We start from the raw sequence: 13052 nt of genomic DNA on the forward strand, positions 1-13052 counted from the left end.
GTTCATGATTTTTCGCTCAAATTTAATATTTATTTTAAGACGAGATTGAAAATCTGTGCATCAACGAAATTCCGTATAAAACATTATAAACAACCATTTCCAACTTTGCTTACGCGTTATTTGTTAAAATTAATGTTCTCGAAGCATACGCAAACAACGGAATTTTGAGTTCAAAATGAGATTTTTAATTTGGAAGATTGTGCTTGGAGGCAAACGAACATAGCAGAAATTTCATTTTTATTCAATTTATTGATTAGTCCTTGTTCCTTTAATGACATTTGTTGATGTCTGTGTGGGTTAATGAAGGAATTATAAAAGTTTTCTGTCAGTAAGAACTTCGGTCACAAATCCAAATCCAATTTTGCTAAAAGTTGGGACGAAACGGCAAAAGGTTCAGCTGAATTTAATTTGAATGTTTCAGCGGCAACTTTTCCATACAGATGAGATGGACGTTTATTACGCCCCAAACATTCTTAATTTATCGATGTCTGGTTTAATAGAACATTCCCTAGTTTGCGATCAAATTCGCAGCTAATTATCTTTGTTTCAGGAGAACATATCGTTCGTGATACCTTGGATAATTGGTTTTATAACTTTCATGGCACTAGAGGCCGTGGCTATGGTCTACTCGAACGTACTTAGAGACCACGTGAACAGAGTAAGTGGGAAAAATTCTACTCGTATTAATTCCGGGAAGATCCGGGTAACTTGTCTTAATTTGCATGCCAGAGAGTCGTTTTATTGTCTGTCGTCAAAACGGATTTACTGTTAACACCTTGAGGAGTTTATCTCAATTAGTTGCCGGAATAGTTGAGTGATAAACACTTCTTCCAGTCAATTCATTAACCGACTTGTAGTTTAATCTAAGAAAGGATTCTCGTGACGGCACGAACTTTGTTATAATGCTTGTGTTTTTTTCCAGCAATTTGACGCCTTGTGCAAAGCTGAAGTGGCGTTTTTCATCTCAAGGACACTAATTAATGTAAGTTAATTTTAAGCTTGGATTTCTGGAGGGATTATGTTACTATTTTGCCTGTTTAGGTAGGATTTACAAGGCTCAGGGTTCGTGAATACGCATTTTCAAAAGCTCTTCATTTATGTGTTCGCGTATCATAACACAACTGTTCAAACATTTGAACGCTAAACACAATACTAGACAAATTGCATTACCAGAAAAATAACCGATTCAACTTATAAATATTAATTTTGGGAGGATCTGAATATTCGGGCCGTTCATTTACATTCAGAATATAAATTTGAAATAATTTTATTTGCAGCTTTTAAGTTTAAATAGCATTGAGTAGTCCGGGTTCCCAAGCTAATTGACACGCTCTGGGCTAATAGAGAGGGAAGAATTGCCTTAACCATGCTTTCATTATTTTGATTTCAGAGTTTATTACGTGACGCAGAAATGTCAGAGGGTGCTCATACAAAACTAATAAACTTGTTTAACAAACTTCATTTCCATAACTGTATAAACAATTTTTTCCGTTGTGTGTACCAGACCACACTCGCGTATTACTATCCCCGTTTATTTACTGCATTTTTTGTCCTCTTTTCCACATTCGAAGCGAAAAACGTTAAATGTGGTTTTATGATAATATATCGTCCTGTAGCCCGCACGACTGGGACAAATGGCCGATTTTCTAGAACTGACAATGTAAAAATTGCCAACAATTTTCGTGGAAATGTCTTGTCTTTCGTGCCAAATGTATAATTGTCGAAATTTAATAAAGCCAACTTGTCGCTTTAGCTCAACTTTGAGGAGGATGAGAAGAAACAAGTTGAGGTCACTTCCAGAGTTTCAAAGTTTCATTCAAATCGCCAATTCAGAAGCAACAAAGACATAGATAAGCTCTCTGAGAGACTGGAACTCCGAAATTAAATTTTATAATACCGCATTATATGCATATGCAGATTCCCACAAAATTGCAATTTTTGTTGTTTTGTAATTAATGTTTAAAAGTGGAGATTAGGCTCTGAAATTACCGGTAGCTACCCTTATTTTTGCTAAATTAGAAGATGCCCGACAATGGCAGGATAAAAAGGACAAATTAGCGAAACAATTATTTTGTTTTTGTCAAAGAAACTTAATTAAAGTCTCCAGTTTTGTGACCAGTTCGTCTGTAATTAAGAACTTGACAGATATTTTTGAGGCGCATCACTGCAATGAGCAGGTCCATCAATCACAAAATAATTATTGTCCAATACGTTGCAATTGCTAATTGCTCCCGCAATGATTAATTAGTGAATGCGTGCTAATTACCGCCGTACACACAATGTCCACTTCGATGGCGGTCATCGTAACTATCGTTTATTGCGTTTCAGGTTGCGGCTATCGGAGGCGTGATGCGATTTTGCAATTTGCTCCGTGCCGGAATCACCTGGAAGGGCCCGGAAGTGATCGAGCTATGATGCAGGAATTCGTACACCGACGAAGACGGTCTGGGTTACGGTTACGATTCCGACAGCGACTGCTCGCTATTGGTCGGAGTGTCATCTTCGTCGTCGAAATCTCTAGGAAGCGACGGTTCAGAGTTCGTCTGACATATCCGGTGCGCCAGGGGCTAATGGAATACGCAAATCGAGCCGAATTTCACATGAAGAAACCGAGAGTAATTGAAATTTAGTTACGATTTGCGAATTTCCGCTTCGAATCGTTGAATATTAAATACCAAAGGACTTTCAGCTAGCGTAAGCATAGGAGCATTTTTTATTGTGCCAAATATCTTAGGGTTTTGTTATGGGGTTGTTGCAGGGTGCTTATTATTGTTGCGAAGCACTCGTGTTATATTTCTGAATTTGTTGGCTTGACACTTTTCGCGTTGATTTTGCGGGTCTGAGCAGTGTTGAGCGTTTCAACTCCACAACTGAGTGAAGTTTTGATTAAATAAAAAATTATTTGCGTCATTGTTGCCGTTGCAAATCGTTTTCCGAAAATTGAAATAAAATACAGGGTGAATAAATTAAATTTAATCGAGGTAAAATATACTTACGTAATTGTTTTTTTTTAATTATTTCTCTTGGTTTTCCTGTTGATTTCTCATAATTAATATTATGTAACGCAAAAGGGTAATGCTTTTGGGAGTCAGTTGATTGCGAACGTGATGGCTGCAATTTACATGCTATGTACTTAAAGCATTAAGATGATTTACCGCTCCACTACCCTACAAACTAGTGACACTTTTACTTTGTTGCAACAGTTGTAACAAACACTTTTAATTAGAGTGAAATTAAATTCTGGAAAAGTGTAATTACGGAAACTTAATTTATTTACCCTTAAGAAACCTGCAATTTTGTATATTTAACTTGTCATTTATAAACTGACAATAAAGCTAATGATTTACATTGTTAACACCAAGTTTAGTTTGTTTGGGCGAACACGAGAACTTTATATTTTTATGTAAAGACATTGTGGAGTATTAAAATAAAACCATGATTTAAGGCGAATTTGTAACAGTTTTGTGTAAATACAAAATAAATATCTACAAAAACGTGTTTTGAATTTATTTCGCGAGTCTGCGTGAGTTACCTGATTAAGGACGAAGGAAATCCTTGGAATTTATGGTCGGTTATCCCGCTGTTCAGGATTCAGACAAACAAAACGCTTTGTCGTCGAAAAATTGATCATCGAGCAGGATTTTTCCCAATTACGATAAAACCCAGTAAGGATGATTTATTCCCACACTTCCCATTTTACACGAAAGTACACTCAAATAAAATCTTTTTTATGCCAAGCCGAGAAGAATTACGTCTCATTTACGTGCGTTTGGACAGCCATAGGGTGAAATAAAATCCTGCTTGGAATTTCATCCAATAAGGAGAATACGTGTGTAATGCGGAAAATTTATTTAAAAGGAGAATTTTCCAGATTAATCGTTCCAGTCCACCGCCTTGTGACAAATGAAGTGCAGAAGATTCGTTGTAATTTGTGGCTAAACCGTGCAGGGTTGTGGGCCATAAATCAGGATGTGGAAGAGATTGTATTGCATTAACCTAAGTTCTAGTTTTTGCAACAGGGATCTATTGTTGCAAGGACTCTACGAAATTTCTCTGGAGAGAACACCCATGATGTGCTCCACAATACACAATTTATTTCACTTGTAATACACTTAAAATATTTCCACTAGGGAATTGCCCTTGTCACAGAAGTTTTGCCAAAAAAATAATACGCTACTTTTATTGATCTGAACAAGGACAAAAGAACCATTGGCCTTGTACACCAATGTCAACAATGCTGAAAGCTCTCATTTAACTGCACAGCACATATCCTCTCCTAAATCCAAACTGTAAATCGCCAATAAATTTTATTCGTAGGAAAAGAAATCAAGAACACTTAACTGCGCACTCAGATTGATTAAGCTTTCCTCTTAATTACTGGGCAACATTATCAAGTTGTAATTACGTAATAAAAACAACGAAATTAAAAGTGATGAGAAAATAAAAAATTGTTTTGGTTCAATCACAGTCTTTTTATTTATTTTAGTTTTTTCAGGCGTTTGTTTACTGTTTCACGCCGTCAAAACAATATTGCCTAGTTAGTGGCTTGTTCGCAACAAACCATGTGATGTCGAATATTTTTCGTGAATTGCTGCTTCCGTGTACAAATAAAAACCCTCATTTCCAATAAACGCCCAATAAAAGATTCATCTGATCGCACCCTCGCCATCACAACTGTCACGTTCACTTAATAAAACCGAAAAACCGTCACAATACCCAGCACCTATCGAACAAACCTTCCGAAATTAATTGAAATTCTCTCGGTTGTCTTGTTTGCGACAACCAGTTTAAATGTAGAAAAAGTAATTGCCAAGCGGGAGTACATACTAGGGCTTCGAGGAGCTCGTTTTAAAAAAGCAAAAATAAATAAGAGAAAACCTTTCAACACAGATGAATGCGGACTATTTCATGTGTCAACTGCGTACGTGAGAGACTTGGGGATGGGGTGATCTCGAAAATGACACAAAGAGGGAGGAAGAATGTGGCAGAATCTGGGCGCTTTCACCCCAAAACAAGAGACTTAAAATTACAAGTTAGACAAAAGATGACAGGGTGCACGACAACGCCGGCATTTTAATTTTATCGAAAAATTTCTGATTTTAACTTTTGTGTACATTCACGCTTGAAATACGAGTGAACACGACCAAATAAAACTGCCTCAGTATTCAAAACAGTCACCTCTTTGAACATATCTCCAGGTCTCAATGCGATGCTAAATTTTATTTTCAAATTCAAGACGTAAAACCTTAAAATTATATCAACGTCCTCTAGGACACACATGTAGGAATAAAACAAGCAACAAAATGCGAAAAAATTCTACGAATTGGTTGTGGGTTGAGTAAATTATTTGCTAATTGGATTAATTTCTGTACAAGACATGCACATTAAATCAGTCTGTGCTGAGTCTTCAGCATCGCCTTTGAAAGACTAACTTTATTCAAATGCGGAATTGGATTCTTGGATTTTCTAAGTGAGTGTAGTTTAGTCAGTAATCCAGTTGCAACATTTCTCGTCGAACTTTTTAGCCAGAGCGGTGCTCCGGGTCGTTTAACAAGAAACTTTCAGCATTTTCTAGGAAATAATTTTTCTTTGGGAATTCACTCTTTTACCATATGGTTCAAAGTTTGGAGTGACCGGAAATGACAATAGTAAAATGTAGGTGTGCCCTTGTAAATCAATTGGAAAACTTGCCGAAATAGTTTAGCGATCCAATTAGAAGCACCGATCGATTTCTGCCTATCCGTCGTAGTCTTGTTCACAAACGTGGGTCGTTAGCGATGGGTGAGCGGAATCACGCGTTGAAGCCTTTCTGTAATAGTTGGGACGGCTTTGTTAACGTCCCGCCGGCAGCAACAATGTTCAATTTGGTGCCAGATTTCCTTAGCTGAGAGAATGTTATCGACGTCTGACACCGCACAATGCGTTTTTCCTCTCTTTAATACGTTGTCAGCACAAAAAGAGCTTTTCGAAACTCGGGCACAATGAAAAATCGAAATGTCTTATTCCCCAACGGGAACACATCGACAAATCCATTCCGGAGCTGTTTGGATTAGACAACCCTTCCTCGCGCAAAAACGGCCCGAAATTAATAGTTCAGATGTTAATAACTGCGCTGAATCGGTGATTTAAATTCAAAACTGGGTTCGTGGAGGCGAGTCGTGCCTAATCTGGTTTGACTATTTCACTGATCTTGAAATAGACTCCGGGGAGACCTCTCAGCCGGAGTCTAATCTAATATTGATTTCAGTGCTACTTGGCTACACCATTACGAGAATAAAAGACACTAATAATAATTTATCTTTTAACTAAGTCAAGCGGCATTATCTCCCACTTGCAGCAACAAGTGACCAATTCAGACAAACACTGTTAAAAAGTGTTCATGATGAGGTTTGCATTTTTGTTATTTCTGCCACAGTTAAGTTCCCTTTGGTTATATTGTAGTCATTCTTCACATATTGTTCCAATGTAAGCGGAGCCAATTTTACGTTAAATTAACTTTGTTAAGAGATAAGTGCAGGAGCGGCTTAGAGATTTAAGTGTAAATAAGCAGCTTCATTTTATTGTTTCACTAAATCCGCTGCATTTATTTAACAGCTATCAGATTTTGCAGCAACCCAATGTTCCCTCGCTTTACCCACATAATAGTTGTCTCAAAACCGACGTCAAGGATTAAATTTCAGATTAGGCTGTGTTAGTTGGACCACAATATAACAAACTGACGTAATTAGTTTTTATGTCGCACGTGAAAGCTTTGTGAGCTCGCTTTTGAAGACTACAAAGGTTGAACCAATATCCCCGCATTTTCGATATGACAGATGGCTGAATTCGGTAAACAACTTTTAGAAAAGACACACCTTGACGTCGCAATTTTGCCATAAAAATGAGTCACCTATTTACCAGCGGCCCAACTTTTTAATTAAGAACGTTGCAAAGCCGCAACGTATTCGATGATGAACGATGGTCACAAAAAGGGAGATTGTGCAGTAAAAAATTAATGTTGATTTTTCTGGAAAGTTTGTCCTTTAATTAAACAAAGTTTCTAGTGGAAAAAGGTTCGTATTTTATGCCCAGGTGCAAAAGAGGTTTCCATTTCCAGCGTAAAGTCGTTTGAATGTTTGCAATATTTCATCCTTACATACACTCGGGGTGTAGCGGTTGCAGGTAGTTTCCGGCTACACAGCCTCTTGCACTTCTCCCGAGTTTAATGCAAGTTCCAACAACTCTCTTCACGACCTGGAATCAATTAAGATTACATCGAAACTGCTCCATTCCTCAAAAGCGGGCCGTTTAGTTGACTATTTGCAACGTGCAGCAAAGTTTACAACGAGCCATTGAAGTTTTAATTGAAATACAACTTGCCTGATAATCCATGTTACACGGCACTTCTTGCAGGAACTGTTCTTCGTTTTCCGCTTTAACGGCTGGGTGGTCATCGTCCAGTAAAATCTCCCTGGATTGTCCCATACTTCGCGTGACAATAAAAAACAGTGCTGTTATTCGTAAAATGACCAGTGCCATTGGTTTAGTCCGCTCGCTCCGAATTTTTGTAGATATATCAACCCTCGAGGAATCCCTCCAAGCGTTTATTGACGCACTGGAATTTTTCTCTGCATTTGGCGTTAATTAAATGAAGCTGTTGCTCGGGTTTTAACGTCGGGATATCGATAGTGTTCTTTGAAACCAACGAGGCGGAAATAAGGATTTTGGTTGATGCAGAGATGATTGATGTTCGTTGGCATAGTTTGCACATGAAATACAGGATGATAAAGGAAGTGTTGCCTCGAATCCCTCTGAAAGCAATTCCTTTACAGTATAGTCGTGTCGTGTACCTGGAAACAGCCTTGACATTGGAGGTAATCAAGCGAAAGAACATTCCGTAATTTTAGTTACTGTCAGAGCCATCCTTTGTCCCACATCGACGTGACATGTGAAACAAGAACGTGGAAAAATTAACGAGGGAATGACGGAAGAGAAAGATCACAGCCAGAATGCAAAGACTTTTTCATTATGTTTTTGATTACTTTCCTGGGGATCGAGGGAAAACTTTCGCAACCATCTGATTCAATAATAATTTGTAACCCGTTGTTCATGGCCGGCACATCTGGTAGATATAAACGCGACATTGTTTGTAACTGCTTCCATTTAAACGTTGAAATGAATGTGATGTACGTTCGGCGTAATAAAACTACTTGAATATTGGAAGTGGGCATCCATATATCACTCCACTTTCAAACACGCTAATTGCATTTTGGCGATTTAGTATTCAAACGATATTTGCAGAAAACATGAAACGCTATAAGCGAAAAAGGCATTTTTGGAATATGTTACTCTAATGCATTAAAAGCTATATTTATGATTAATATTCGCAGTGCAAGCTGGACTTGCACCAAACTACTCTTGTGAGGTAATGACATTGAATCGCTTTGAACAGACCTTTCAAAAAAATTAAAAGCCTCTGTTTGTATTCCTGTTATTGTGCTCATGTTTTAATTAATTACACCCAATGTTTTAAAATATTTCAACCTCCGGCTAGTAAACAAAAGTTATACCATATAACTTATTAGCATAAAATTTTAGAAACTCAGTTTGCAGTTTTCAAACACCTATTACGGCGAAACCATTGATTACAATGATTATTTTTATTATCAATTATGGCAAAATTATTTGACGAAATGGAGAAATTTCAAGTTAAAATCAACCATTTAGACGCGATTAGAGGCGAAATAATCGTAAAATTGTGTTTTTATTTTACCTTTCTTTGGATTTCTTAGCACTTTTCTCGAAATTTATTAAATGCCAAACAATGATTTTTTTCAAAATATAGATAAATGGAATAAGATTTGACGACTATAAGACCAAATTTCTTAACAGATTTTAAATAAAACGACGAGTTGCAACGTTTCGTTTATATAATAAACATCATCAGGCTTTTAATTGAGTTGCTGTCAAAACGCGGTGATGTGTGTATGTGTTGTTATTACTAAATCATTATCATCTTTCAATGTTTATTTCCAAAAATTTGGACGAGTTAAAAGCTTGATGAGCCTGATGATGTTTATTATACAGGGTGCTCAAAAACTGGCCCACCAACTCATTGGTACGTTATTGAGAAGCAAGTGTAGATTACGGAAAAAATGTTGAAAAAATTCCTAAAGTCATATTTTAAAAAATCTGGAGCTACAAACTTATTGTGTTAACTTCTTTAGTTTTCATAATTTTTTTGTTTTTATGTTTCATACCAGGTAATCGTTCCGTAACAAAACGATGAATAATTATTTTTAAATTTACTCAGATTTCAGCAGTTTTTTGAATTTAAAAAAATTAAAATTCATCAAAAAATCACAATGTGTAGATGTGCCAACACTGGGAATTATTTCCTAGGAATCCGTTTCAAAAATAATTTATTTTTATTGTTGCACAAATTCTATTGCGATCATGACTGTTAGACAACGTTGCCACATATCATTTATCTAAAATCCGTTATTTATCAATAACTTTAATACAAAGAATTTTTTTACTATTTTTACCTTTATATGTAACCAGTTCTCTACCACACACCATTGAGTTGGTGCGCCAGTTTTTGAGCACGCTGTATAAACAAATCGTTGCAACTCGTCGATTTGTTTAAACCTGTTAAGGAAATTGGTTCTATAGTCGTTAAATTTTATTCCAATCAATTATTCAAATATGTCAAAAACTTTTAAGATAGATAATTAGATGTACCTACTTTCCAACGATACCAGGGATGTTGGGCTGAGTTTAAAAAAATCGGTTTTTAGAGTTTTCGCTGGTAAATGGGTTCGCTTCTATCACAACCTGTAAAAATTCTCGATCAACTTCAGGTCTCAAATATACATTTCAAACATGGTTTTCTAGATGTAAAGTCACGCGCTGAATGCTTGATTCAATAACTAAAAAATGAGATAGTTGTTAAAAGTTGTCTGAATGTCTCTTATCTTTATTTAAGTAAAGTTTTGCTTTTAATCTTGCAAAAGTTGGAATTTATTTCTTTAAACTTTGATGTAGTGCACAGATAAATAGCTAATAAATTCTCTCAATTGTTTTGTTGCCAGTGGCAAGCCAAAGTAATCCCGCAAATATCAGGTTTCTTTTAAATTGAATAAATTCTATTTGGGGGATGAACTGAAATAAAAGCGAGCCCAACTTATTTAAAAAATGCGAAGCTTTTGGTCTAAATTAAACGCTTCCATTTTATCAATGAATAATTTACTGTATACAAATGTAATTTTGTTCGAGGATCGGATTGAAGTGCTTTCAGCTTTCTTGTATTTTAAATTCAAGATATCATTAAATCAAATTCTTTTTAAGCGATCGACCAAATTCCCACATTTATTGTAAGATCCACCAAATAAATTTAAGTTAAAGTCGCTCAAGTGAATAACATCGAGTTGCATTCCTCCACTTTGTCGCACAATTGTTGGAACAATTTACGTTGTGTGCTTCAGATGTGTCTAAACGGGAGTCTAGGAGGAATGTTAGTGTGCTTCAGGCACTATCGGAGCGTTTCAAAGTTATCATTAATTAGATTGGAAGTTCTATGACTCGGGGCAATAATAGGGTTGATAAAACTAGAGATGGATCGATGTGGGTGACGCGTTTTAAGATCACTGAGTTTCCGATGATATGAATATCAATTAATCTTGCGTTTGTGTTGAGCCGCGCAACTTGCAGATTGATGAAGTTGAAAGGAAGTGCCTCTGTTTCGAGACGACTCGAATAGATTAGGAAATTGTTCATTAAAATAGGTGATTGCGATGCCTCCGGCTTCCGGAGATTATCTCGTTCTTGCTGATTGCTAAACCAACCGAGAGGGATTTTTTACAAACGACACAATCATCGAAACGAAAAAATCGCTAAGCCGTGCTTCGGGGAGAAATATCCATCAGCAAACTTTCTTTTTTTCTATTTTAACTTAATGGTTTTACCAGTGCTGTGATGCAAGCCACGAGGCATTTTAATTTTTATGCTAAAGTTAAACCTGGCTCTGACGTGAAATAAAATTTATCTCGGGGCGGGTGACGTTAAAGCAATAAAAACTAAATAAATGATGCAAAATGTTATGGAAATTTGGACAATACAGCCATGAAAAACACAAATCAACTTTCAGGCCGTATCAAACATCAAACTTTTATTAGCACGCTCTTAAGGGACGTCCCCTGAAGCGACACAGCCGACTTGACTGCGTAACAATATTGTGCCGCCATCTCTTACATAACACAAAAAGCTGCGTTCGTTTCCTACTTTACCAAACTCTCCCAGCTGTTGAACATCATAAAAATCTTTAAACAGCATCCCGGAGAGAACTCTGATGAGTTGGAAGTTTTAAAAAAGATTTCTCATTTCAAGTGTTGCTTCCACTGTGTCCAAATACCCAAAAATCAATTACAAACACAAGAAACCGGTAAGTGTCATTGAGGTTACACTTATATTTCATTCAATTTAATAAACTTAAACGATTTAATTGAATTGTGGGTGTTTGGTGCTGATGTGGAGCAAATATTAATTAGAAAACCACAAGTTCCAATACAGCACGTCCACGTTTGTTTCAGCGCGTCTTAAAAGGGACTTCCTGACCTAAATTTGCAGAAATGATTGTGAGAGAGGCTGTAGTGTTGCTAATTTTGGCGTTTGCCGCCTTAGCGAAGCCAAAATCAGAAGAGAAGAAGGACAGGGTTTTTGACCGTGAGTTGAGCGATAAGGAACATTTTGAAAACGAGCATCACAACCCTCAGTATGACCATGAGGCGTTTTTGGGGGAGGAAGCAAAGACTTTTGACCAGTTACCACCCGAAGAGAGCAAACGACGTTTGGGGTAAAATTTTATTGTTTCTAGAACGAATCGCTTATCTAAACTATTAACCAAAGGCAATCAAAACTATTACTTTCCGCTGTTGATTTCAGATTGATCGTTGATAAAATCGACAATAACAAGGACGGATACATTTCGCGGGAAGAACTGAAAGACTGGATCCGTTTCACCCAAAAGCGCTACATTACTGAAGATGTGGATCGCCAGTGGAAGCAACACAATCCCGAAAACGAGGAATCTATCCCTTGGGAACGTTACCAGAAACTGGTTTATGGATTTTTGGACAGTATGGACCCTTCGGAAGCGGAGAAAGATAGCGAAGGGTTTTCCTACAAGCAGATGTTGAAGCGGGACAGGAGGCGGTGGCAAGTGGCTGATCTTAACGGTGACGATGCGCTCACTAAAGAAGAGTTCATGCATTTCCTGCATCCGGAAGAATCCGACCATATGAAAGATATCGTGGTCCAGGAAACCATGGAAGATATTGATAAAGACAGCGACGGGAAAATATCTCTCAAGGAATATATTGGCGATATGTTCAAAGGGGACGAAAACGAGGAAGAGCCCGAATGGGTCAACAATGAAAGGGAACAATTTAATACATATCGGGACAAGGATGGCGACGGTTTTATGGACAATGAGGAAGTGAAAAATTGGATTCTCCCTCCGGATTTTGACCACGCCGAAGCCGAAGCGCGACATTTGATCTTTGAGGCTGATTCGGACGCCGACGAACAGCTAACAAAGGAGGAAATTTTGAACAAATATGATTTGTTTGTAGGCTCGCAAGCGACCGATTTTGGCGAAGCGCTAGCCCGACACGACGAATTTTAATGCATTTTTAGGGAGGGCTTCAAGGGCCAGTCATATCGGGAGTCTTCCAATTTACCAAAAAATCTCAATAAAGATGCTGCTTTCTCTTATTTTAACTCTTTCCATGTATTGGTTCCTTTATCTCTACGGATGAAGGGGCGATTAAGTGTTCTTAATTTAGTGTGTATGTTAGTTTGTAATACTAAAATTTATTGTTTATGGAGATTATGTGTAGGTGTTGTATTTATGTGCCATTTCGCTGGCCAAAGCATTTACTAATTTAAGACAATTTCTTTAAGAATGAGGTCGTTAGCACCGGTCTGATACTTAACGCGATGAATCCTTGGTGCTAAGATTATTTTTATATTATACAAATTTCCCTCTATCAATAAATTATAAGTTTTATTGG

The 13052-nt window shown here is 37.1% G+C and overlaps 2 protein-coding genes and 1 long non-coding RNA gene across 4 annotated transcripts in view; 2 read left to right on the top strand and 1 right to left on the bottom strand.

Moving 5' to 3' along the window:
- The window catches only part of LOC103312822 (uncharacterized protein), a 43065-nt gene extending 39568 nt beyond the window's left edge, over nt 1-3497 (top strand). For both annotated transcript variants that reach the window (XM_008194452.3, XM_064358782.1), the window contains exons 5-7: nt 551-658; nt 923-982; nt 2329-3497. In XM_008194452.3, coding sequence (XP_008192674.1) covers nt 551-658; nt 923-982; nt 2329-2415 — 255 coding nt within the window. In that variant the 3' untranslated portion in view covers nt 2416-3497. The remainder of the gene's footprint in view (nt 1-550; nt 659-922; nt 983-2328) is intronic.
- Nucleotides 3498-6997: 3500 nt separating this feature from the next.
- LOC135267086 (uncharacterized) lies at nt 6998-8522 on the bottom strand. Its single transcript, XR_010335355.1, has 2 exons — nt 7360-8522; nt 6998-7233 (listed from the first exon to the last, which is right to left on the bottom strand). It is a non-coding gene; the product is annotated as an uncharacterized LOC135267086 (long non-coding RNA).
- Nucleotides 8523-11244: 2722 nt separating this feature from the next.
- scf (supercoiling factor) lies at nt 11245-13048 on the top strand. The gene is made up of 3 exons (XM_969883.5): nt 11245-11422; nt 11571-11833; nt 11923-13048. Exons 2-3 carry the CDS (start codon nt 11610-11612, stop codon nt 12662-12664), a joined length of 966 nt encoding a protein of 321 aa, XP_974976.1. The 5' UTR covers nt 11245-11422; nt 11571-11609; the 3' UTR covers nt 12665-13048.
- The last annotated feature ends 4 nt before the right edge of the window (nt 13049-13052 follow it).

The sequence above is a fragment of the Tribolium castaneum genome, chromosome 9, assembly GCF_031307605.1.
Source record: "Tribolium castaneum strain GA2 chromosome 9, icTriCast1.1, whole genome shotgun sequence".
In the NCBI taxonomy this organism is placed as follows: Eukaryota; Metazoa; Arthropoda; class Insecta; order Coleoptera; family Tenebrionidae; genus Tribolium; species Tribolium castaneum.